This window comes from Chionomys nivalis, chromosome 13 (genome assembly GCF_950005125.1).
Source record: "Chionomys nivalis chromosome 13, mChiNiv1.1, whole genome shotgun sequence".
In the NCBI taxonomy this organism is placed as follows: domain Eukaryota; kingdom Metazoa; phylum Chordata; class Mammalia; order Rodentia; family Cricetidae; genus Chionomys; species Chionomys nivalis.
The window spans coordinates 45,857,806-45,879,708 of NC_080098.1; the positions used below are offsets into that span (position 1 = coordinate 45,857,806).

At 35.9% G+C, this 21,903-nt stretch overlaps 1 protein-coding gene across 1 annotated transcript; it reads left to right on the top strand.

Moving 5' to 3' along the window:
• The first annotated feature begins 15,053 nt into the window (after positions 1–15,053).
• LOC130885429 (prolactin-like) lies at positions 15,054–20,761 on the top strand. Its single transcript, XM_057786897.1, has 4 exons — positions 15,054–15,224; positions 17,541–17,648; positions 19,507–19,686; positions 20,573–20,761. Exons 1-4 carry the CDS (start codon positions 15,054–15,056, stop codon positions 20,759–20,761), a joined length of 648 nt encoding a protein of 215 aa, XP_057642880.1.
• The last annotated feature ends 1,142 nt before the right edge of the window (positions 20,762–21,903 follow it).

Consider the following 21,903-nt stretch of genomic DNA (forward strand, 5'->3'; position numbering starts at 1 on the left):
AAAGAAACCTTTGCATTTCTTGCACAGTATGAAGTTTGGTGGGGAAACCTTAACACAGAACCTGATGTTAAGCACCTGCCACACTGCCTCTATCTCTGCTCCAAAGAACAGTGAGCAGGTTCACCAAATAAAATCAGGTTTCCTCCTGGTTTTCCCAAAATCAACTGAAGTAATGTACAGCATATTGTGTTGTGTGGCTTCTAGAGCCACAGCAGGTGTGATAATCTCAGAGACAAGAGAAGGGAAGAAGGGTCAACAATCATAATATAGTTGATAATTTCACTCTAAGACAAGGCTTGTTCATATGATAGCATGGCAATAACCTGAACATTCAGAGCACCATGTTTCCACTGCACATTTTCTGTGGGGTTGTTTTTATTATGTCCTGGGAAGCATTAATATGATATGGAATTTCCTGGTTAACTATACATTTATATGTGTGTGGAAAAGCTGCAGATACAGCAGTCTTTATGGAATAATAGTAATACCTCCTCTGGAAGCATATTACTTAATAACAATGATTCATTTCTTTTTTATTTGAAAGACTCTCTTGGTTGTACTTCTGTTTTTTCATTATTTGTGAAGACCTCCACAACCACTCAGCTTCATCTTGCATCTCAAGTGAATGTGAGCTGAAATGGGGGTTTATTTACATTACTCTTGATGATAACCTTTGGTATGATGAGGACTACATATCTTAGCACTTATAACATCTTTACTCCAAGTTTCTGTAATAAACAACATGAAAATGATTTACACAAAACTTTGAATGTGTGCTTGTCTCACACATATAGTCTGTTTCTCCTTCATGTTCACTATTAGTACCAGACACCTAAACACAAACTCTTCTCAGGAATAAGTGTGAGTACAATAATGGTAATTGAAGGAACAAGAGGTATAGGAAGAGGTGAACATTTGCTCAAATCTACTTATCTAGAATCTTCAAAAGGCAGTCTATTAACATTGATTAATTTAAGCCTCACAAAATTTCTCTTACATGTAGTATTATTAGGACCATAAAAATCTGAGGCTCTAAAAGCTTATATAAAGATTATATCACCTGAATCCTAAGAAAGAATATGAATCTGAAATCCATTCATTTCAGACATTCAATTCTAATCCCTAGGCAACAAAGATCCAAGTAAAGGATTTTACTATCAACATTTGGACTGTGCCTTTCCTTCATATGCCTTCCGTGTCTCTTGTCAAGTGTCTATGAGATTTCCTCACCATTTCATTTTTTATTGTATTACCAGAACAGTATCTAACAGACATGGCATCATAATATTCATATATTTTATGGCAGTGAATACACATTTATAAAGTCAGCATTTCATGCTGGGGTTACATACAACACTGAGTCATTGTTCTTTTCTGGTACCATAAAAAAAAGGATGCTTTACTAGAAGCAAGAAGTCATCTTATACTGAGGACATTATGATCTGAATGTCTTCTTTCATTGTACTTCTATTTTAATATCCTCTAATGATATATAAAGCACAGGTACGTGTATGAAATAACAATTGTTGCATCAGTGTGAAAATTATTTGGGCCACTGACCTTGACAGAGTAGTCATCTATTTTATGTCAGTGAAGTCCCATAGAAACCTTTAGTGCTCATGCAAATCTGGTTTCCCAGGGACAAGTGAAGTAATCAAGCAGAATAATCTTACCTTTACTATGGACAGTAGAGTATACAGTGAAACATGATCAGTTTGACATTCATCAGAAATCATTGTTAAGGGAAAAAAAACTAATGATTCCATTAAAAAAAAGTTATAGTTCAGTGACAGAATATCATCATTCCTGCATTTCATATCATGTGTTAAAAAGATTTTATATATTCTTTTTAATAGAAAACAATAATGGAGCTCATGCCCTTCATTCAACCTCCATATATATTAATCCTGTTGTGTTTCACTTATTTTAATGAGATATTATTAATGATTGTTTAGTTGGAAGACCTTCTGAAAGTGAGCACCAGTGTTTTACAAGCCTGGGAAAGCCTCTGAAGCACATGGTGGCTGCAGTGGCTGCTCACATCTGATGTCATGCTGTCAAGAACAAAAGAGTTGGAGGAATGAACTCTGGAGGGACTGAAGACCACACTCAGCAGGGCAAGCCCACTCACTCTTCACATTCTTTTGCTTATCTCCAGTGTGAAAGAGGTGGTTTGTTTTAAAAAAAAAAAGTGAATTTTTCAATGCTTTATTTCTAAAATTGAAATTTTATATATACATATATGTTTATTCAATTCATTGGCAGTTTTGCCAACAAGGAGAGGTCATTTGTAAATCCTATCCTATTCAGTTTCTATACTGAGAACCTCAAAGCCAGTACTCTCAGTAGAAAGTACTGGTGCTCCTAGTTACTCAGAGTAGCTTTCATAGGTAAGACTGATATTCCTAACTAAGTCAGAAAATCTTTTAATGGTCATGCCTGAAACTCTGAAACCTTGACGCCATTATGGAAATGTTTGATATTTTCAAAAATTTAAGGGACTAAGTCTTATGGGAAACAGGTTAAATTTAAAGAAAGAAGAATAAAGGAACATTCTGTCTAAACCCCTAAGAATGAATGATGCCTCAAGAATGTGCTTTTATTGACCTTTTGTCAAATGCATGTATACTTTTCAAACATTTTTCAGGTTCTTTCAGTCTACCTCTTCTGAGACCAATGACACATAGAATATATAATATGTATTCTCATATGATGCTTACTTTTAGAGACCTAATGCCTTCATGCCTTAGCTCATATACACAAAGAAGCCTCTCTATACTAATATATTTTCTATCCAGCACAATACAGTCTTTATTAGTCTTATACAATGAGGTTAATGAAATGGTCAGTTTAGAAATGGCTTCTTGCTAGAAGGCATTTTATTACAGAATGCACATAAAAATAAAAAGATGGAGTGCTTTTGCTATCCAAGCATCAGGAAGACAGAAAAAAAGAGGTCACTAGTGTCACTAGATAAAAGGTATCTCAAGAGAACTAAAATTGTGGAAGAAAGAAGTCAGCAGTGGATATTTAAACAATGTTGACTTCTAAAATCTTTTAATGCGCGTGTTTCCTTTTCTTTTCCTCCTTCCAATTATTGCCAGATTGTCCCATTCTCTTCATGGCCACTTTTATTTTATTAATTTTAATCATATGTGTATATATTTGCATATTTATATATATATACATAGTGTTACTTGTTGCTGAATCATATGTTTTCAACATTCAACATTTGCTATTAGACTGGTGTGTATTTCCTAGGTAAAGCTATTTATCTGACCTTCAACAATCTTTAGTTGCCTGAAGCTCTTTGTGTAGAGTTGGTGGCTTTTTAAACATTCTATAAGCTGTTCAGATACATGTATGAAACATCCATGAATCTTCTTAATAACTTTTTTTATTTTTGATCCTTCTTAATTCCATTCTCAACAGATTCTGTATGTTTTATGGTTTTGTACTAATATGCTCTAACAAAACCACATCTCATAGTCAAACTTATTAGCATCCTACTCTCAGGCTCTAGTTATTAATGTCACAAATCAGGGAAGGCAAATTTCACCTGGTCTTGTAATGCTTTTGCCTTTTCTCCCTTCTACATGTCAATGCTTGTGATTTTCTCAAGACTCAGTAGTTAAGGATAAATGACAAACGGTGCTATTACCCAAGTGCGAAATAAAGTGACTGAGGCTCAAGTTACATTCCTCTGAGAATCAGCAGCTTCTGCTATGGGAACACTAGCGTCTTCCTAACATAGCCAGTGTCCATAAAGAGACAGTTCTTTATCATGAGACATGCCCTGGCTAGGGTCTGTTCTCTTCTTCCCAATTCCACACTGGTGGTGTGTTTTAGTCCCCGCTCTGGTCCCCTCATCCTGAAAGCCCACTACCGCAGAAAACATTCGTTCACAGGATGCTTCCCTCTAATGGATGCAGGATCACTGCAGACCTCTTCAACTGGAAACTAAAGCACCACAAACAATAGATCACTCAAATGTATATTGGCTACATCTTTGAGTTGTTTACTTGACTGCAGGAATAATCTATTCACATAAATTCAAATGTTGGTAAGTATCTTAGCTTCCACATCATACTCATTTACTAAGGCAATTGGAATTCATTTTTTATTTAGACCTGTGAATATCTTACTCACAGTTGTTGCCTGAGTTCCCAATAACAGCACTTATTTCTACCTGTGGAGTTGGCATTAAGTATATTAGGAAATCTGATTTTAAGTTTTATTTATTTTGATTTACATGTATGAGCTTTTTTGCTTGCATGCGTCACAGGTATATCTGTCAGCCACATGTGTGCTTAATGTCGGAGGAGGTCAGAAGATGGTATTATATTCCCTGGAATTTATACTTATGGGTGACTCTACAGCACTGTTTGGTTCCTGGAAAAAGAAGCTGGACCATCTTTCCACTGAGCCATTTCTCATCAAGTTCCTCCTTTCTTGGCTTTGGGAACATTGCAAAAGAAGAAGTAGAAAGCATTTAAGAGTCAGTGACAATAAAAAACATCAAGAAAAGAAGGCCTTCAATACACAACAGGGCTGATGAACATATTAACTCACAGAGGCTGGCAGAAAGCACGTTCTAAGCCATATGGACTCTCAGGGCTAAAAGAGGACATGAACACAAGCCCCCATTACTAACCCAGAAACTATTTCAATTAATACTTGTTTGCAGAGGAAAATTAGTCTTCTCCAATGGAGTCTTACTAGATTCACAAGCCACACGCAAGGTGAGTCACATGGCCGCAGTAGACGGACAACACAAACTGAACTCAACGACATTTTTGGAGGGGTTTTAATCTCATAACATTTTTGTTTTTGTTTGGGTTTTGTTTTTAGTAATTTATTTGTTTTCTAATGTTAGAAAAACAGAAATATTGTGGATTTGTGTGAGTGGAGAGATGAGGAGGATTCGGAAAACTTGGGGGAAGGAAAACAGTGATCAGAATTTGTAATATAAAAAGTCTATTTTCAATAAAAACAGAATTTGTTTTAATGTAATTTTATTCTTAACCACTTGTACCACATTGTTGTTTAGTATTCCCGTCATGAAGCATGTACCATACCCAATTAAGTAGGATGCTCAGTGATAGTTCTTCCCAGCAGATTTATAAGCACCTTGCAGTGATACAAGAGTTAGAGCACAGAGGGAACACTTCCAATTCACTCTTAGAGTTACCTCATCAAGCACTGAAAACCATATGCAGAGCATTATAAACAATAGGGTCTCCATCCACTTCTGGAAGACAGCCAGCAGCAATGGCAATAGTCTTTATCGTTTCCGGAGCTTCTATGACAGTGGTTCTAACCTACAGGTCATGACATATGTGCTGAGTGTGGTAATCTCACATACAAGAGAAGGAAAGAAGAAACAACAGATACAATCACTTCATAGAGATGATGATTTATACTCTAAGACAAATGTTTCATCACATGATATTGGGTTCATAATTTGCTATTCAGAGTGTCAGGTTTTTCCACGATACTTCCTTTGGCATCGTTCTTAATATTAACTATACTGTTCTAATCTGAATTGGACATTCCTGGTTGAATATACTTTATTATGTATGTGGAGAACTGACAATACAGTAATGTTTAAGTTATAGTACTAAACTTTGCTCCTCGGAAAACATATTATTGGTTGTCTCAGTTTTTCATAATCAAGAATGTCTTGGTCTCTTCTTGTCATTATTTGTGCAACCCTCCATAAAAAATAGGTGAAAGGAAGACTCTTTTATATACTCAACTTGTTACTGATGATAGCTTGTGTTTCTAAAGAGGATTGCACACGTTGGCATCTGTAACATAAATTCTCATGATTTCTTCTCTCCCTGTCTCTGTCATAACCTGAATATGATTTACTGAAAACTTACATGCACATCTTACACATATGTTCTATTTCCCCTTCATGTTCATTGCTAGAACTAGAAAGCAAAAAGCAAACTATTCTCATGATTGAAGTGTGAGTATATAATAGTGGTAAATGAAGGAGTTAGAGGAAGAGATTAGCATTTGCTCAGATATACTTATCTAGAATCCTCAAAATTCAGTCCATGGGCACCAATTCATTTAATCCTTATAAAAGTTCACTAATGTGAGGTATTCTTAGGACCATACAGAATTGAGGCTTCAGCTCTTTATAGAGCTTATAGAGATAGCATCACATGATTCCTAAGTAGAATATGAATCTGAGATTTAGTCACCTGAAACCTTCATTCCTAATCCCTTGGCAGAAAAGATTCAGGTAATAGATTTTGCTATCACCACTTGGCCTGCATTTTCCTCCACAGGCTATACATATTTCCTGTAAACTGTTCATGAGATTCTCTCAGAACTTCAGTTTCATTACCAAGACAGTGGCTAACGGACATGGCAATATGCAATGTAAATCAGAGATGGCATTGAGATATGTTTCTGACGTTGATCACAGACTGAGCAGATCAAAATTCCGTTGTTTTTGTCACTGATACTGACATTAAAAGAGACAGTGAGTCATTGTCTGCCTCCAGTAACTGTTAAAAGTTTGTTGCTGAAGACAAGATGTCATCTCTACCGAGGACATTGTGATTTAGAATGTATCATTTTCTTCATTGTGCCTCTATTTTAATATTTGGTAGTTTTATATAAAACAATAGTGCATAGGAATGACCAGTTGGCTCATTGGTGAGACAGTTGATTTGGGCCACTGATCACTGAATTTGCTGACATCTCTTTTACCCCAATAAAGCCCTGTGGACACTTAATGTTTCTAAGCAATACTTGGTTTCTAATGGACAATAGAAACAACCTAATAGAAGAATCTCTCATGGAGTTCAGACGATAGCATGTACATTGAAAACAAAACAAGATCAGTTTGACATTCACCAGAATATAATTGTTAAGGTCTATTTTTCTTTGAGCATATTGCAATTCTTTGAGAAAAATAGACACTTCTATACTGCACATTATGTATCAAATAGATTTCTATATGCTTATTAATAACAAATAGGTATGGGAACTTAAAACCTTCATGCAGCCACCACATGTACCTACCCTAATGTGTTTTACTCATGTTAATGAAACATTCTTTAATGATGTATACATAGACAGCTAATATTGAACATCAGTGTTTTTCAAACCTCTGAAGTACATGATGCCTGCACTGTCTGCTCTTTCAGAAACATTGTTGAGAACAAAAGAGCTGGAGGAAAGATTTCTAAGATTTTTGGAGGACTGAAGACCATGCTCAGCAGGGTAAACCCACTGACTCTTCACATTTCTTAACTTATCTCGTGCCCAAAAAGGTCATTTCTATGATGTGAAACAAATTTTCTTATACATTTGCAAGAGTGCAATTTAAATATCCAATTTATTCACAGCTGTGACATTAAGGAACTTCTGCTCATAAGGTTTTTTTCAAGGATCTTTACTGAGAACGTCACACACCCATAATCGCAACAGAAAGTAGGTGTTCCTCATAGTAACTCAAAAAGTAGTTTTTTGTTTGTTTGTTTGTTTGTTTGTTTTGACAGAATGTATACCCAACTCAGTCCTGCCTTGGACCCCTAACCTTAATACAATTATGGAAGTGCTCACTATATCTAAGAATTATGGATAAATACATCACATGGAGAAAAGACTGAGTTTTAAGAATGTAAGAATTTTCTACCAAAACCCACAAATATGAATGATATGAAAGGAGTATTCTCAGTCCATTTCCTTTCACATCATTCATATTTGTGGGGACAATATTTGGGAGGAGGGGAGGGAAATGGGAAACGGGGAGCAGGTGGAAATTTTAATTAAAAAAGAAAAAAAAAACAACAAAAAAAAACCTCCTTACTGTCCTTTAGTCAAGTTCATGGCTACACTTCAGTACATCTTCCATATTCTTGGTTATTCATTCAACTCCTTATGAATATAACTTTCTGGGTCCAAGGTATAATATAAATATGTATTTCCCTTCTCATGCTTAGTGTTAGAGTGCTAATGTCTTCGTGATACCTACGCCTGCATACATGACAAATCCACATTTCCAATCAAGCACTGTGCTCATAATTTTTCTTTCTAACAATTAAAATTTTTACACAATGAGCTTAAGAAAACATCTCAGTCAACAAATGCTTTCTTTGTTAACATGAGGATTTGAATTTAATTCCAGAACCTTCATAAAAACAACGATGTAATGAGTGCTCCTTATTACTCAAACATTAGGAAAGTAGCAACATGAAACTCCATGATGAGTCTCTGATAAAAATAAAAGACGATGTCACAAAAGAATAAAACAGAGAAAGTCAGAAATTATCTGTTGAGCTTTAAACAATATAGACCTCTGATTTAGAAATGCAACTTCATGTCTTGCCATAGATGAGCAAAACCATGCATATGCATACTTCTATATACAAACTTGTGAAGGGAATGAGGACCAAGTAATGCTAGTAATGTAAACATTCTTGTGCTTTCCATGTTTAGGTTCAGCCCAGAGCTGTAGAAAATGACTATACATTCTGCTCTGCATGGTCAGACTTGTAGTCTAATGAAAACACTTGCTATTTTTTCTCTTTTTACCCTGAGCCATTGCACGAGCAGGAATCACATAAGGTTGACAATTATCTCAAGGATGAAGTGCTGAGATTTCTATAATGATAACCGCTAAGCACACATCTATGTCTTTTGTCAATGAAAAAGTCCTTGAAGATCCAGAATTTCACACCACCATTTCATCTTTGGTACATTACTAGGCTTAAAGGAATTCTTTTTACAAAATAAGCTCCAGCTACTTTAGAATATTGTTTGTACTTGATTGAAGATGGTTGAACTTATGGGCTAATATAAGTTGTAAGGATTAATTAATAAGAAGCCTGAGCCTCTAGGTCAACTAATTTAGGATTAATGTACATCCCTCTGCATTTATTTAGTACTAAAAAGCTGTGGTACCAGGCAGGACAGAAACCTCGGTCGACAAATGGTGTCCAATGTGTGAACAACTGCATCCTGGAAAACCTGTGAGTTCTTGGGAAGAGACTTCAATCACAGGTGCCAATCAACTACAAATTTTCCTCAACTCTGGCTATTCACAGGAAGGTTGATCCCAAACCCAAAGCTTGAGTTTCTGTGATTTCCATTTAACCTAGGAAAAACAAATTTGCTACAGAAAGAGGGTTTCTTTTCCTTTACCTTTTGAAAAACTGTGGTAGAGAGAAATGTGTAATTTCTTTTATTCATACCTGGTGCCATTCTACAATTTATAGTATACATCATATGTATGTGTGGCTGTGAATCAGACTAACCTGTTCTTTCCTGAGCGTTAGGGGATTGTGGACCTCAGATCGTCCGTTGTTGTTTACTGTAGAAACATTAAGGATGGGACGCATCTACAGTGCCAGGGTTCTTGAACTTAGAGGTAGCTAATGAAAGCTTCTTATCTTTTTTTGGATCTCAGGTTTAAATTCTAACTGCCACATACCTTTTTTGGGGGAGGGGGGGAGGAAAGGATTTATTTGGCTTATGCATCCATATTGTAGTTTATCTTTGAAGGAATCAGACAGGAACTCAAGTAAGGCAGAAACCTTGAGGGTCACAAAGCTAAAATTTATAGCTCTCAAAAGCACATACCTTTTAAAGACATTTAAATGTGTAAGTTTAAAAAACCTAAAGGCAACAGTCCAGTAGCCTTTAGGGTGGCACATATTGTATGTGTTCAGAATGTATCATCTTCAAACAAAAATTTAAGAAAAGAGGAGGCACTGGCATATGAGAACTAAAATGGTGACAATGGGTGGAAAAAGCAAAAGACTGACAAAGGGGATCACTAGAAGAGAAATGCTGCAGGATTTCCTTTGGGATCTAGCTAGTCCTTAGTAGGGACACTTACCACTGCATTGTATTATTCTGTGAACATTTCTTCTTTAAAATACTTATGCTGAAAAACGAATGAACTGTTAAACATATGATTTGTACCACATTTGTGGAGTTTTGCCCATGGGTGGACTGTAAGGCAATCCTATATAATATGAGAAGTTGTACATTGATGAGGCTAAAATTTCTCTCTTTCTCTGAGCTCTTTCAACATGCAGCTTTGGTCAATATCCCATAGATGGAACCCAAATATGTTAGAAGACACAAGTAAGCTGGAGGAACACTAGATTCGGTGGAGAGGAATGGGCTCCGATCCTTCTTGTATCATTATTGAAATAAGCACTAACTCCACTGTTTTCATATAGTCAGATTGATAGCCCGTGAAACATTCCAGGATGAGAAAATGGGGGTTCCAGGCAGAGTGATGATAGAGTATAGACAACTAAATAAACCAGTGTCACCCATCCAAACTGAACTCATCAACTTTCTCTCTAGAGGAAACAGTTGATACATGTTTGAGTCCTATTTTGTACTGTATTAGAACTCGTGAACTTTTTATTATCCCTGACAGGTGCTGAATTCCAATGGCAATTTGCATTGTCTTGTATCTAGCATTTAGCCACCATCTGTAAAATTTTATTGTGCAGTTCCAGTATCTATGGTGCTTACAGTTTTGAAAATATATCATATGAACAATAAAAACAGGATTTAAAGAATTTGTAAGAATATAACCATCACTCATGGCAAAAAAATGTACTTGTACTCATACGTTTATTGTACAAAATTTCAGTATCTGGGGTCAGTTTCTCCCCTAAGATTAATTGGAAGGGGGGGTACATAAAGCCCATAAAACATACATTCTGTTGGTATGCTTGCTGATTACAAACCACAGCTAAATGGTTAAACCACAGAGCTTAAACAACTACATGGTAATTTCATGACATGAAAAATAATTAGTCTTAGAGTGATCTAGTGATGCTGATTTGCTTTCATAGTGTCATAGGCACAATGAAAGTTATTTCAGGAGGACTATCACTATAGCTACTAGTGATACATATGTTAAAATTATCATCAAGCCCAGAAAGTGTGTTCAGTTGGTAAGCATTGGAATGACAGTTATGGTTTCACTGAAAGACTCTCTGATATGATTTTACACCAACCTGGCAAAAAGAAACCAGTGTTTCATATTCCAAGAGAACACAAAAGCATGTGTGTTGTAGAATATTCTTTTAAGTTGTGTTACCTTTGTTTATGCTCTGGGACATTTGTTTATTGATGCAAAGATGTGGTTATTAAATAAAATTCACCTGTGGTCAGGTGGTTGAGTCACCAACAAGCTGACAGAAAGTTGTGGGAAAGAGCCAGGTTGAGAAGAGTTTTTTTTCTTTTGGTATAATTCACTTTATTTATTTTTATACTTTTTACTGTTTTTATTTAACTATATATTTTACTCCCATCCCCTCCATTCCTTCCCTCTCTTCCTCTATCCTCTCCCATGACCACCAGACTTCCAATTTACTCAAAAAAATTTGTCTTTTTCACCTTTCTATGTATATCCATGTATGTCTCAACAACTAATAAATCTAATAAATGAAACCTCCTGAAACTGAGAAGTTTCTGCAAAGCAAAGGACATGGTCAACAACACAAAACAGCAGCTTGCCTACAGATTGGAAAAAGATCTTAACCAACCCCACTGATCTCCAAAATATACAAAGAATTCAAGAAGCTTGACATAAAAAGAACAAATAATCCAATTAAAAAATGGGGCACAGAGCAAAAAAAAAATAGAATTGTCAACAAATGAATGTCAAAGGGCTAAAAGACACTTAAGGAAATACTCAACATACACAGCCATCAGAGAAATGCAAATCAAGAAGGATTTTTTAAGGACGGGCTGAGGAAAAACACAAAAGACTGTTTGGGATCCACAAGGAGGTGAGCTAGGTGAACTGCTTTCTACTCAACCTCTCTTTGGAACATAATTCTGCTTCATGTAGTGGCATTTCATTTGGATTTTAAAAAAATAAAGCTTAAAAAGTAGATCAGAGAGGAAGACAGCCTTGCAGACCAGGCAGTGGTAACACATACTTTTAATCTCAATAGCACACCTTTAATCCCAGCCCTAGAAAGGATTATAAAACAGGAGGAGACCGTTGCTCAGACACAATTTCATTCTGAAGTTTCCTGGAGGCAGGATCACCATTTTCAGACTAAGGTAGAGGTAAGAGCCAGTGGCTGGCTGCTTTGCTTTTGTGGTCTTCAAGTTGAACCCCAGTATGTGACTCTTAGTTTCTATTAATCATGCTTCAACTTCAATCATTGAGTCTTAAGTTCTTTAGAGGGGCAGAGATTTAGATAAATTCCTTTTGTAGTTTTGAAAGAGTTGGTGCCTGAGGAAACAGTATTTCCTTTCCTCAGGCCATGGGCTCTTGTGGCTGAACCACTGCTGGTATCTGTGGAGTAGCAGTTGTTGCCATAGCATAAAAGACAGCAACAATTAAGAAAAGGGGATAGGACATGTGCCCAAGAAAATATAGGCACCAATAATGCTACTATCATCAGAGTTTTTTTGAAATGGATGTCCCTATTCAATGTGCTTTCTAAACATTATTCTTTTCATCCTATAGATTATGTAAACTTTCATTGACTTTTTGGTAACACTTTACAGTGTTTGCTGATTACTGAGAAAAGATTTATGGTTAAAATGCCAAAAATTATTGACTATGACATAACATGGTGACCCAATACTAGAAAAAAAAAATCATGTGCACTTACAACCTTACGAAAACTTAGGTAACTTTACAGAAGACGTGACAGAAAGAGCATAAGACCTTGGAATTAGGGAGAGGAAATAAGGAATAAGGTTGTTTCACCTGCCAGACAAAATATGAGTCATCTCTGGACAGAGATAACATTGATGACTTACAAAATAATTTGAACGATAGAGACATTGTGGCCAAAAACAAAACTGTTTAGAGAGGTAGGGTATGGTAATACTAAAGAGGATATAAATATTCCTTGACGAGCAGATAATTACACCCTCAGCTAGATATATTGCTTTCCTCTGGCGCTCATCTTTGCTCATCTTTGCCGGCTGTCTGTATATATAGAAAGGAGTGTTCGGTTGAGGCAGAACTCAGGTGAAGCAGCTTTCCAGAATTGCTGAGGAGACCGAGGAGCAACTTCTCAGAGATGCAGCCATCTTTGTGTCAACAATGTTCCCGTATGTAGCCCTTCGTTCATATTCCTCTGAGTAAGATTTCTAGATGCATTATTTCACCAAGATGGTTTTGGATAGTTCTCACAATTCTTTGTTGTCGTTGGTGCTGTATCTGTTGTAAATTGAAATTGATTCATGCTTCACATGCAGACACCAAACACAAGAGAATGGAGAATAACTTTCTAGAATGAAATTTCACAATAATCTTTGAGGACAGTGGTTCTCTTCGAGAACGCCCCCTGTGGTAGAGAAGCATGATAATGCTCTGAGAAATTTGGTATGCTCTAAATTGACATGAGGATAAGAGGGGGGATTTTTACAAATATCTAAAGGGAAATGTTCTTGAACACCTCCCTGAACAAGATATTGCTAAAAGTGACCAGCTTTCTAATTGAGAAATCAGACTTTTCTGAGAACACAAGATTCAATGGCGCAATTGTCTCAACTGAAGAAGGTAGATGATATGACCTTTTGATTTCAGAGTCTCTTAAATCTGTTTGGTTACTTGAGTGAACCTGAATAAATGCTCAGTTATAAAACCTAATGTGGGTAATGATGGGAGATTTGAGTCCTTAATTAATTAATTACAAGTCAAGTCTTGTAACAACTAGAGAATCAAGCATGTGTTAATAAATCACTGTTTCTTTGTAGATTGTATTTTAATGAAAAATGAATTGATGACAACCAGAATTTATTTTAGGGAAAGTAAAACAAAATTATTTTTTATTTTACTTTATCTTTTTTTAAATTAGATTTTTTTAAAAAATACTAATCCAAATTCCCACTGCTTCCCTTCCTCCAGTTCCCTCCACACACCCTCCCACCCCACCACCCTCTAATCCTAAGAGAAGGTAAGGCACTTTGCTTTGAGCAAAGTCCAAGGCCCTCCCTACTACTACATATAACATGTAGGTGGGGTAGAAGGAAGAGGAGAAAGGGAAGAGGAGAAGAGAAAGGGAGAGTTGTGGGGAACTTGAAGGAACGGGATAGTTGAGATGGAGGAAAGACAAATATGAGAGCAAAGAAAGAGATATCTTGATTGAGGGAGCCATTATGGGGAAATAGATAACATGAAGTTTTCTATATTATCTGTTATGATGTGTAGAATGTAAGGTTGTCTAGGATGTCTGTAATCAAAGACAAATGCATATGTTCTTTCTTTTAATAAGTGAGGGTGATCTTGGGTGGCATGGAGGCGGGTTCATGAACATCTCTGACACACAGATGCATAGTGAAACACTATAGGTGTTCACTGTGGAAAAGGTGAGGCAACAAGTGTGTGGTGCCAGTGTCCTGACTCTCAGCAGTTTTGGTAGGACTGTGGGGAAATCACTTGCTCTTGCCAGCCTTATACAGCCAATACAGTTTGATGAAAATTACAAAGATCCTGTGAACTCACAGATCAAGTTGAAAGGAAAAACATCAAATGGTTTGCTAAATGGCAAATATACAAGATTATCATTGTAAGCTGGAAACTCTAGGCAATAACATCATTTTTATGACAGAACTCTCTTTCTTCTTATTGTCAGTAATCCAACAAACATGCTTCTATTCTCAACAGGCATGAAGCCAAAGCAAACAGAACTGTGCTCCATGTGATATCAATGTCTGTCCAAAATGCTGGCATTAGACATTTACTTTCTAAAGTTACAGACCTAGAGGATGTTATAATTTAAAATGAACATAAATTCACAAGCTTTTAAAATATATGGAGGACTAAATATTGTGCATCAGTATCAATGTGAGCTTCAATGTTTGCAAAGTTGCAAATCAAAGACGTGGGAAGTCACACAACTCTCAATCTATTGAAGAGATATTACTTACACTTTCACCATGAACAAAGTTTATGCCCCACTGCAGTTATATAGAAACAAATCATGAAGCCCAGGGTCCCCAGAATAGACAGAGCTTAATAAATAGGTTAACTCATGTAACTTCATTTGAAAGAATCATCAGGTGTAATTTCTCTCTTTATAGCAGTGATGTTTCAGCTTCTGCTACTGTCAAACTTCCTATGGGAGTATGTGGTCCCCATGCCCATGTGCCTTGACTTGGGAGGATACAATGAGTTGTCCATGGAAGAAATATTTGACCGTGCTATTGTCAAGGCTCAATACGCCTCTAACCTCACCACACAAATGTCTGAGGAGTTTGTAAGTACTTAATTTCCTTCTGGTTTCTTCTCTAAAGGGCTCTTCAAAAATTCTACACATTAAAGAAGAAAATATCATAAACAAAAGTTCAAATTATATGCCTTTCTGCAATTAAAAAATAAAAAACAGATATTTGAAAAACGTACAGGAAGAATGTGTAATTTGATGAACTCTCAAAGACGTGTAAAGGTAGTTCTTTAAACAAATACTTTATATAATTAGTTAATTTTTTATAAAAAAGTGATTGTCTCTCAAGTCTAGTTTATGACATTTAGTCCTAAAAGTGGGATCAGAGAGGAACTCTGGTTTGCTAGTATTGTATGGAGGGTCCAGTCTCCATGATCATTCTTCACTCATAGGATATGGAGCATAAGAGAAGTGCATTGCAGAAAATTGTTTGGATGAAATAGAAATGAACTAATCTAAAGCCATGTAAAGAAGAAACAACAAAAAACTGTCTAGTTAAGCCTCCAGTGCTGAGAAAGGCCGTCTATAGATTCCAGGGGCAAATTTCTAATGTCGTAGGGAGTGTTGGTTTAGAAAGGAAATGTCTCTTTCTAATGGAGATATAGGGTCTGATCAGAACCAACATGGCGAAAACAAAGATGACTTCAACACAAAATTGGCAATTTTGACAATATGTCTATAAATTTGTAAGTAATATATATTTCCATTGTCCTTTTCACTTGCCAGTGTTTGTTTCATTATATAGTCTTCATATAATTTTCAACTTCACAATATCCCTGCTATAAAAAGCAAATCACATAGACAGGATTCGTTCAAATGAGGTCACAAGAGTTAAACTGTCAATGATTATACTGATAAACAGGCAATGATTATATTGCCTCAATACATAGTTTGGGAGGTAGATGACTTCCTACATTTTTGGATTTTACAAATTCAATGATTGTTAAAAAAATTCTATGTTTTAATAAATATCTTAAGAAAAATCTTCAATTGATCATTTATTAATATTAGATAATAATTTTAATCTTTACTCATTTTGGATATGTTTTCTTTAAAATATGCCTAGATATTTTATTTTAGTTAAAATATAATTGTATCATTCATTTATCTCCTTCATTTTCCTTCTTTGTCCTTCCATATTTGCTCCCCTTATCTCTCTCAGATTAACAGCTTCTTGTTTTGTTTCATACATACACATACAAACACAGCCTACTGAGTACATTTAATGTTATTTACTTACATAATTTCAAACACTTTGTGTGATATAACTTAGTATAGACTCAGGGGTTCATTTCTAGAAACATCTACCCTTCTATCAGAAATCTTTATCTGTCAGTAGTTCTTTGTCTAGAGGTGGGGACCCCTGAGATTCCCCCACCCCTTGGTTCTTATATGTCTGTTGGTGTTATTATTGTTCAGTTCTCCATAAGGCAGTCATTTTATTGTGGTATCATGTGTATAACTTCCCTGTCATTTCTAAGAGATACCATCTCACTGCAGACTTCCCATTTTTATGGCTAATATAATCTTCTGCCTCTAATTTGTGTTGTTTTCTAATTTTCATAATCGATTTTGACACCATCAATACAGTTGCCTTGCAAGTTTATCATGAGTTTGGTATTTTCCAGACATAAAAATTTCGTGGTAAATGAGGAACAACTATAATTTCACAACATATACTTAAAACAAATATATCTCCTTAGACCAACAATAAAAACCAGATTCATAAATATGGATACACAAGTTGTGGCAGTGTCAAAAAGCGACCCTCAAATAAAGTGGTACTATTAGGAGGTATGGCCTTGCTGGAGAAGCTGTGTCACTGTGGAGGTCAGATTTGAGTTCTCATAAATGTTCAAGCCACAACCATTGAGACAGGTCACTTCTACATGTAGCCAACACCATGTCTGTGTGCACGCCTCCATATTCCCCACCACCATGATTCCCACTATGATGATAATTGACTAAGCCTCTGAAAATGTAAGCCACCTCAATTAAATGTTTTCCTTTATAAGAGTTGCTATGGTCATGGTGTTTCTTCACAGCCGTAGAAACCCTAACTAACACACTAGTCTATGTTCATTCAGCTCACCTTATAAATAAAACATGCAAAACCTTTAGTGTTTTAGACTATTAGAATTTCTATGGCTTTCTTTCCAAGTTAATTTTCAGGAGTGACAAAAATGAAATTGTGTATCTATTGGGAAGAATATATAAGTAGATTGTTTGCTTAGTTATTCAATTTTAGGTAGGGCTTATTTGTTATAAACTACATATCTATAAGATGCACTTAGGTGCACTTATTTAATTCAGAAACTTCAATAAATTGAAATATTTTATTATTTCCAGGATGAAAACTTTGCTGAAAGCCTGTGGCACAAAGCCAGGAACTCCAGCATTTGTCACACCGCTTCCCTTGCTACTCCAGAAGACAATGAACAAATCCAACAGACACAAGTAAATCTTCATTCATGGTTGTCACCAAAACTGAAGCAGTACAAAGGTTTACTGTGCTGTAGGTTATTTCAGGTGTATTGGAGTGGTTACAACATACAAAAAATAAATAAAACAGAGAAAAATGAACTGTGAAAAAAACAATAGCATTTATACAGTCAACAAATCAGAAGCTTAAAACTAAGCTAGTTCAATTGTAGCAGATTTATAAATGGTCCATCCACAGGACAACTTTTTTAGCCAGGGCCGTACTTGTAGAATTGTGTTTACTTTAATCTAAGTTGGATATTCATGGATGAATTCATGCAAAGGTGAAAAAGATGCAAATACAGTTACATTTATTGTAATAAAAGGCTCCTCCACTGCAGCATATTTTTTAACTGATCAGAATGTTATTTCTTTCTGAGATTCCATACTCCCCTATTTTTGTTTGCTTTTTCATTGCATGTACGTTCCTCCCTGACAGCTCTGCCTTCTTCTCTCTTATAATTAAAAATCAGCTAAACAAAAGGGTCTCCTCATACTGTATCCTGTGCCTCAGACTAACCTCTGTTTTGATGAGGTTTACTAATTTTGAAAGCTGTAATGTGTAGTTGTTATGATCTCTCCACTGTGACGCCCTGCCAGAGTAAATCTCAACATAATTTAAACTAGACAACGATATATGCACATATCATATATATAATCTGTTTGCTTTTATTTTATTAATAGTAGGTATCACCCGGACAGAAGGCATTCTCATTAATAAAAAGTATGATTATAATGAAGCAAGAAGAAAGGCAGGAAAGACAGAATATTTCCTCAAAGCTAGAGACTTCAAAAAGTGCTCTGCTGATACTGATGCATTTAGGCCTCACAAAAGTCCTGTAAAAGAAGATACCATTAGGAAGATTAGGGAGAGAAGCTCCAAAAGGTTACACAGACCTTCCATTAGTTGCATGCCAGACAAGAATGTGAAACAGTGCTTCATTCATCTCAGAGCATCATTCCTAATCATCATGCAGAAGAGTTCCCAGCAACCTGTTTTGCATGATTTGTCCTGCTTCTTTCTTTCATCTTCGTTACACATATATAGAATAATATTTACTTGGATTCTTCAATACTGTCCAATATAATTACTACTAGAGTTGCTAAGAGACATCAAAGCAAATATTTTAAATTGGTGATAAATATTATGTGTGATACTGGCAATGAACACACTGATTGCAGTGTGTGTGTGTGTGTGTGTGTGTTTCTAAAACCCAATGGGTTTTGCATCAATGTTGTTAAAAGCAAAGATGTTCTTTTCTTGTACATATTCATAAATGGGCTACTCTTCCAGAGGCCAGGTAAAGGAAGTAAAATAGAACATGAAAAGTCTACTTATGAATGTGTTGTTTTCTTTGTTGTTGTTTTAATATCCTAGAATAATATAAAAATTATAGGAAGATATGAGTGAACAATTTGATTTTTTTTTAGTACAAAAATAATTCAGACCATTTGCCAATGATAATACTGGTGTCTTTTTATTTGAGTTGGTTACAGTGGAAACACACCTGAGTTTTCATAGACAAGGGAAATAACTATATACAGAAGACCTCATGAAGAGGGCAGATGATGGAATGTAGAGAAAAAAAAATGATCAGTTTGGCTTCTCAGAAATAAAAAGATTTTTTTAGTTATTATTTGCTTTTATTTTAACAAACTGTAATTACATGGTTCAAAATATGTATTTTTATAGTGTAATTTACCAAAACATTTTCTATATACTTATTAAAAAGAGGTAGATATTGTAGTTCAGTATGATTGTGCAAATACTACATGTATCCACCATGTTTTATTTCACTTGTTTTTAACTTGATGTTCAATCCTGATTGATTAGACAGATGACCTTCTGAAAATGATGATCAGCATTTCAAGAGCCTGGTACCACCCTCTTGAACACCTTGTGCGTTCAGTGGCTGCTCTTAAAGGGGCCTGTGAGACCATGCTATCGAAAGTCAAAGAGGTGGAGAAAAAAAATGAAGAACTTCTAGAGGAAATGAAGAGAATCCTTGTCAGGGTGACTGTTCTCTCTCTGTCTCTTTCTTTTCTTTTTCCTTTTTTTCCATGAAAAAAGGTATTTTGTTGTAGTGAGAAATGAATCCAAAAATATCTAATTTGCAAGCATTAAACTTAAGTTTCCCACTTGTTAACAGCTTTTACAGTAGGGAGTTGTGGGCAATTCCAACATCCTGAGGTTCCTTACTAAGAAACTGATATACCATGAAATGTAACAGAATAGCAGTCATGCAATCATTTGGTCAGTGTCTCGATTTTGACTGAAAAATTTTATGTCTAAATTTTCCTCAAACTTTACTCAAAATTATAGGGAATATGGACTAGGACTAAAGAGATCTATTCATAATATATAGAAGCCTTCCTTGCTTTTTATTTCCCTGTATCCACATAAGAAATGAATATGGCGGTTTATCCTTTTAATCTCAGTGCTGGGGAGTGAAAGATATACAAAAAAAATCCCTGGTAAAAAGAAGAGAACCTATGCAAAAAAAAAAAAAAGAAGGAAAGAAAGGAAGGAAGGAAGGAAGGAAGGAAGGAAGGAAGGAAGGAAGGAAGGAAGGAAGGAAGGAAGGAAGAAAGAGAAAGAAAGAAAGAAAGAAAGAAAGAAAGAAAGAAAGAAAGAAAGAAAGAAAGAAAGAAAGAAAGAAAGAAAGAGGAAAGGAAGGGAAGGGAAGGGAAGGGCAGGGCAGGGCAGGGCAAAGGCAAAAGCAAAGGCAAGGGCAAGGCATGGTATGAGGCACCTGAAAAACTTTATCCAAGTTGACCACTGCATTCAAATTAATGTGCATACACATTACACACATGGGCGTTCATGTGCACACATACCGGAAAGGAAAGTATAAGAATTACTGAATACTACAAATAATGCATGTCTGCCTGGTGATTAGGTTCATCCTGGAGCTGAAGAAAATGTGTACCCTGCTTGGATGGGACTGGCAGAAGTGAGGTCGGCCAATGAAGACACTCGCCATTTTGCTCTTAGTAACCTGTTCCACTGCCTTCGCTGTGATGCTAATAAGGTTGCCACTTATCTTTTGGTCCTGAGGTGCAGAGTCATTCATGACAACAAATGCTAAGCATATATCCATTCTGCTACTACTAGGATTGTTCTTGATAATCCAGGCTACCAGTGCTTCTTTTGATTCAGTTTTTATTTGCTTTTGTTGCTGTAGTTATTTGAGACAGGGTTTCTCTATGTAGTCTTGGCTATCCTGGAACTTACTTTGTAGACCAGGCTGGCCTTCAACTCAGAGATCCACCTGTTTATGCCTCCTAAATGCTAGGATTAAGGGTGTACACCAACATCATCAAGCTTTGATTTTTATCTTTTGCATGCACACATGGGTATAATGAATTGTTTCTTAAAAAATAAAAATTGATTTTTTAGAAAAGTTTTTTTTGGCGTTTTGTTTGTTTGTTTTTGTGGGACTCCTAGTAGCAGGAGTTGGGGTATCTCTGACTTTTTTTAACCTGTTCTTGGGATCCCTTTCTTCCTACTGAGTTGCCTTGTCCTAACTTGATATGAAGATTTGTGTCTAATCTTATGGCATTATGCTATGTATGCCCTGTTCAGTTGATATCTCTGGAAGGTCTGCTCTTTTCTAAGGGAAATAGAGCAGCATTGGATCTCTAGGATAGTAGAGGTAAGAGGGCACTGGGAAGAGTGGAGGGAGGGGAGGCTGTAGTCAGAATGTATTGTATGAGAGAAGAATAAATAAAATGAAAAACATGTAAAATTCAAAATAAAATCTTTTCATACCTTCTTTTGTTGGTTTAATATAAAATTGATTCATGGTATCGTGATATTTCTGTGAAAACTTGACAAATTTAGTGATTTGGCTTGCCAATAAGATGATTGCCCCCACACTATAGAAGGGGTAAGTCAAGACAGTGAATGTAGAACCAAAACAAAATATCACTGTTAATCAGTAAATCCATTTTTAAAAGAAGATAGAAATTTGAGGATAGGCTTTAAAAAAACAAAAAACAAAAAAACAAAAAAAAACAAACAAACAAACAAAAAAAACCCCTGATCTCTACGGATATAAGAGCAGGGAAGAAGATATCTACATTAAAGGAGTCATTTTAGGGTTGACAAGAGACTTTGCTCTTAAGGGGATCCCAGGTGTCCACAGGGATGTCCCCAGCTAGATCCTTGGGCAGCAGTGCAGAGGGTGCCTGAACTGTCCTTGCCCCACTATCACACTGATGTTTATCT

Coding starts and splice junctions, on each gene's coding strand:
- LOC130885429 (XM_057786897.1), top strand. CDS start 15,054: ATGTTTCAGCTTCTGCTACTGTCAAACTTCCTATGGGAGTATGTGGTC. Junction 15,225..17,540: donor CACAAATGTCTGAGGAGTTT/GTAAGTACTTAA, acceptor TATTATTTCCAG/GATGAAAACTTTGCTGAAAG. Junction 19,687..20,572: donor TGAAGAGAATCCTTGTCAGG/GTGACTGTTCTC, acceptor CCTGGTGATTAG/GTTCATCCTGGAGCTGAAGA.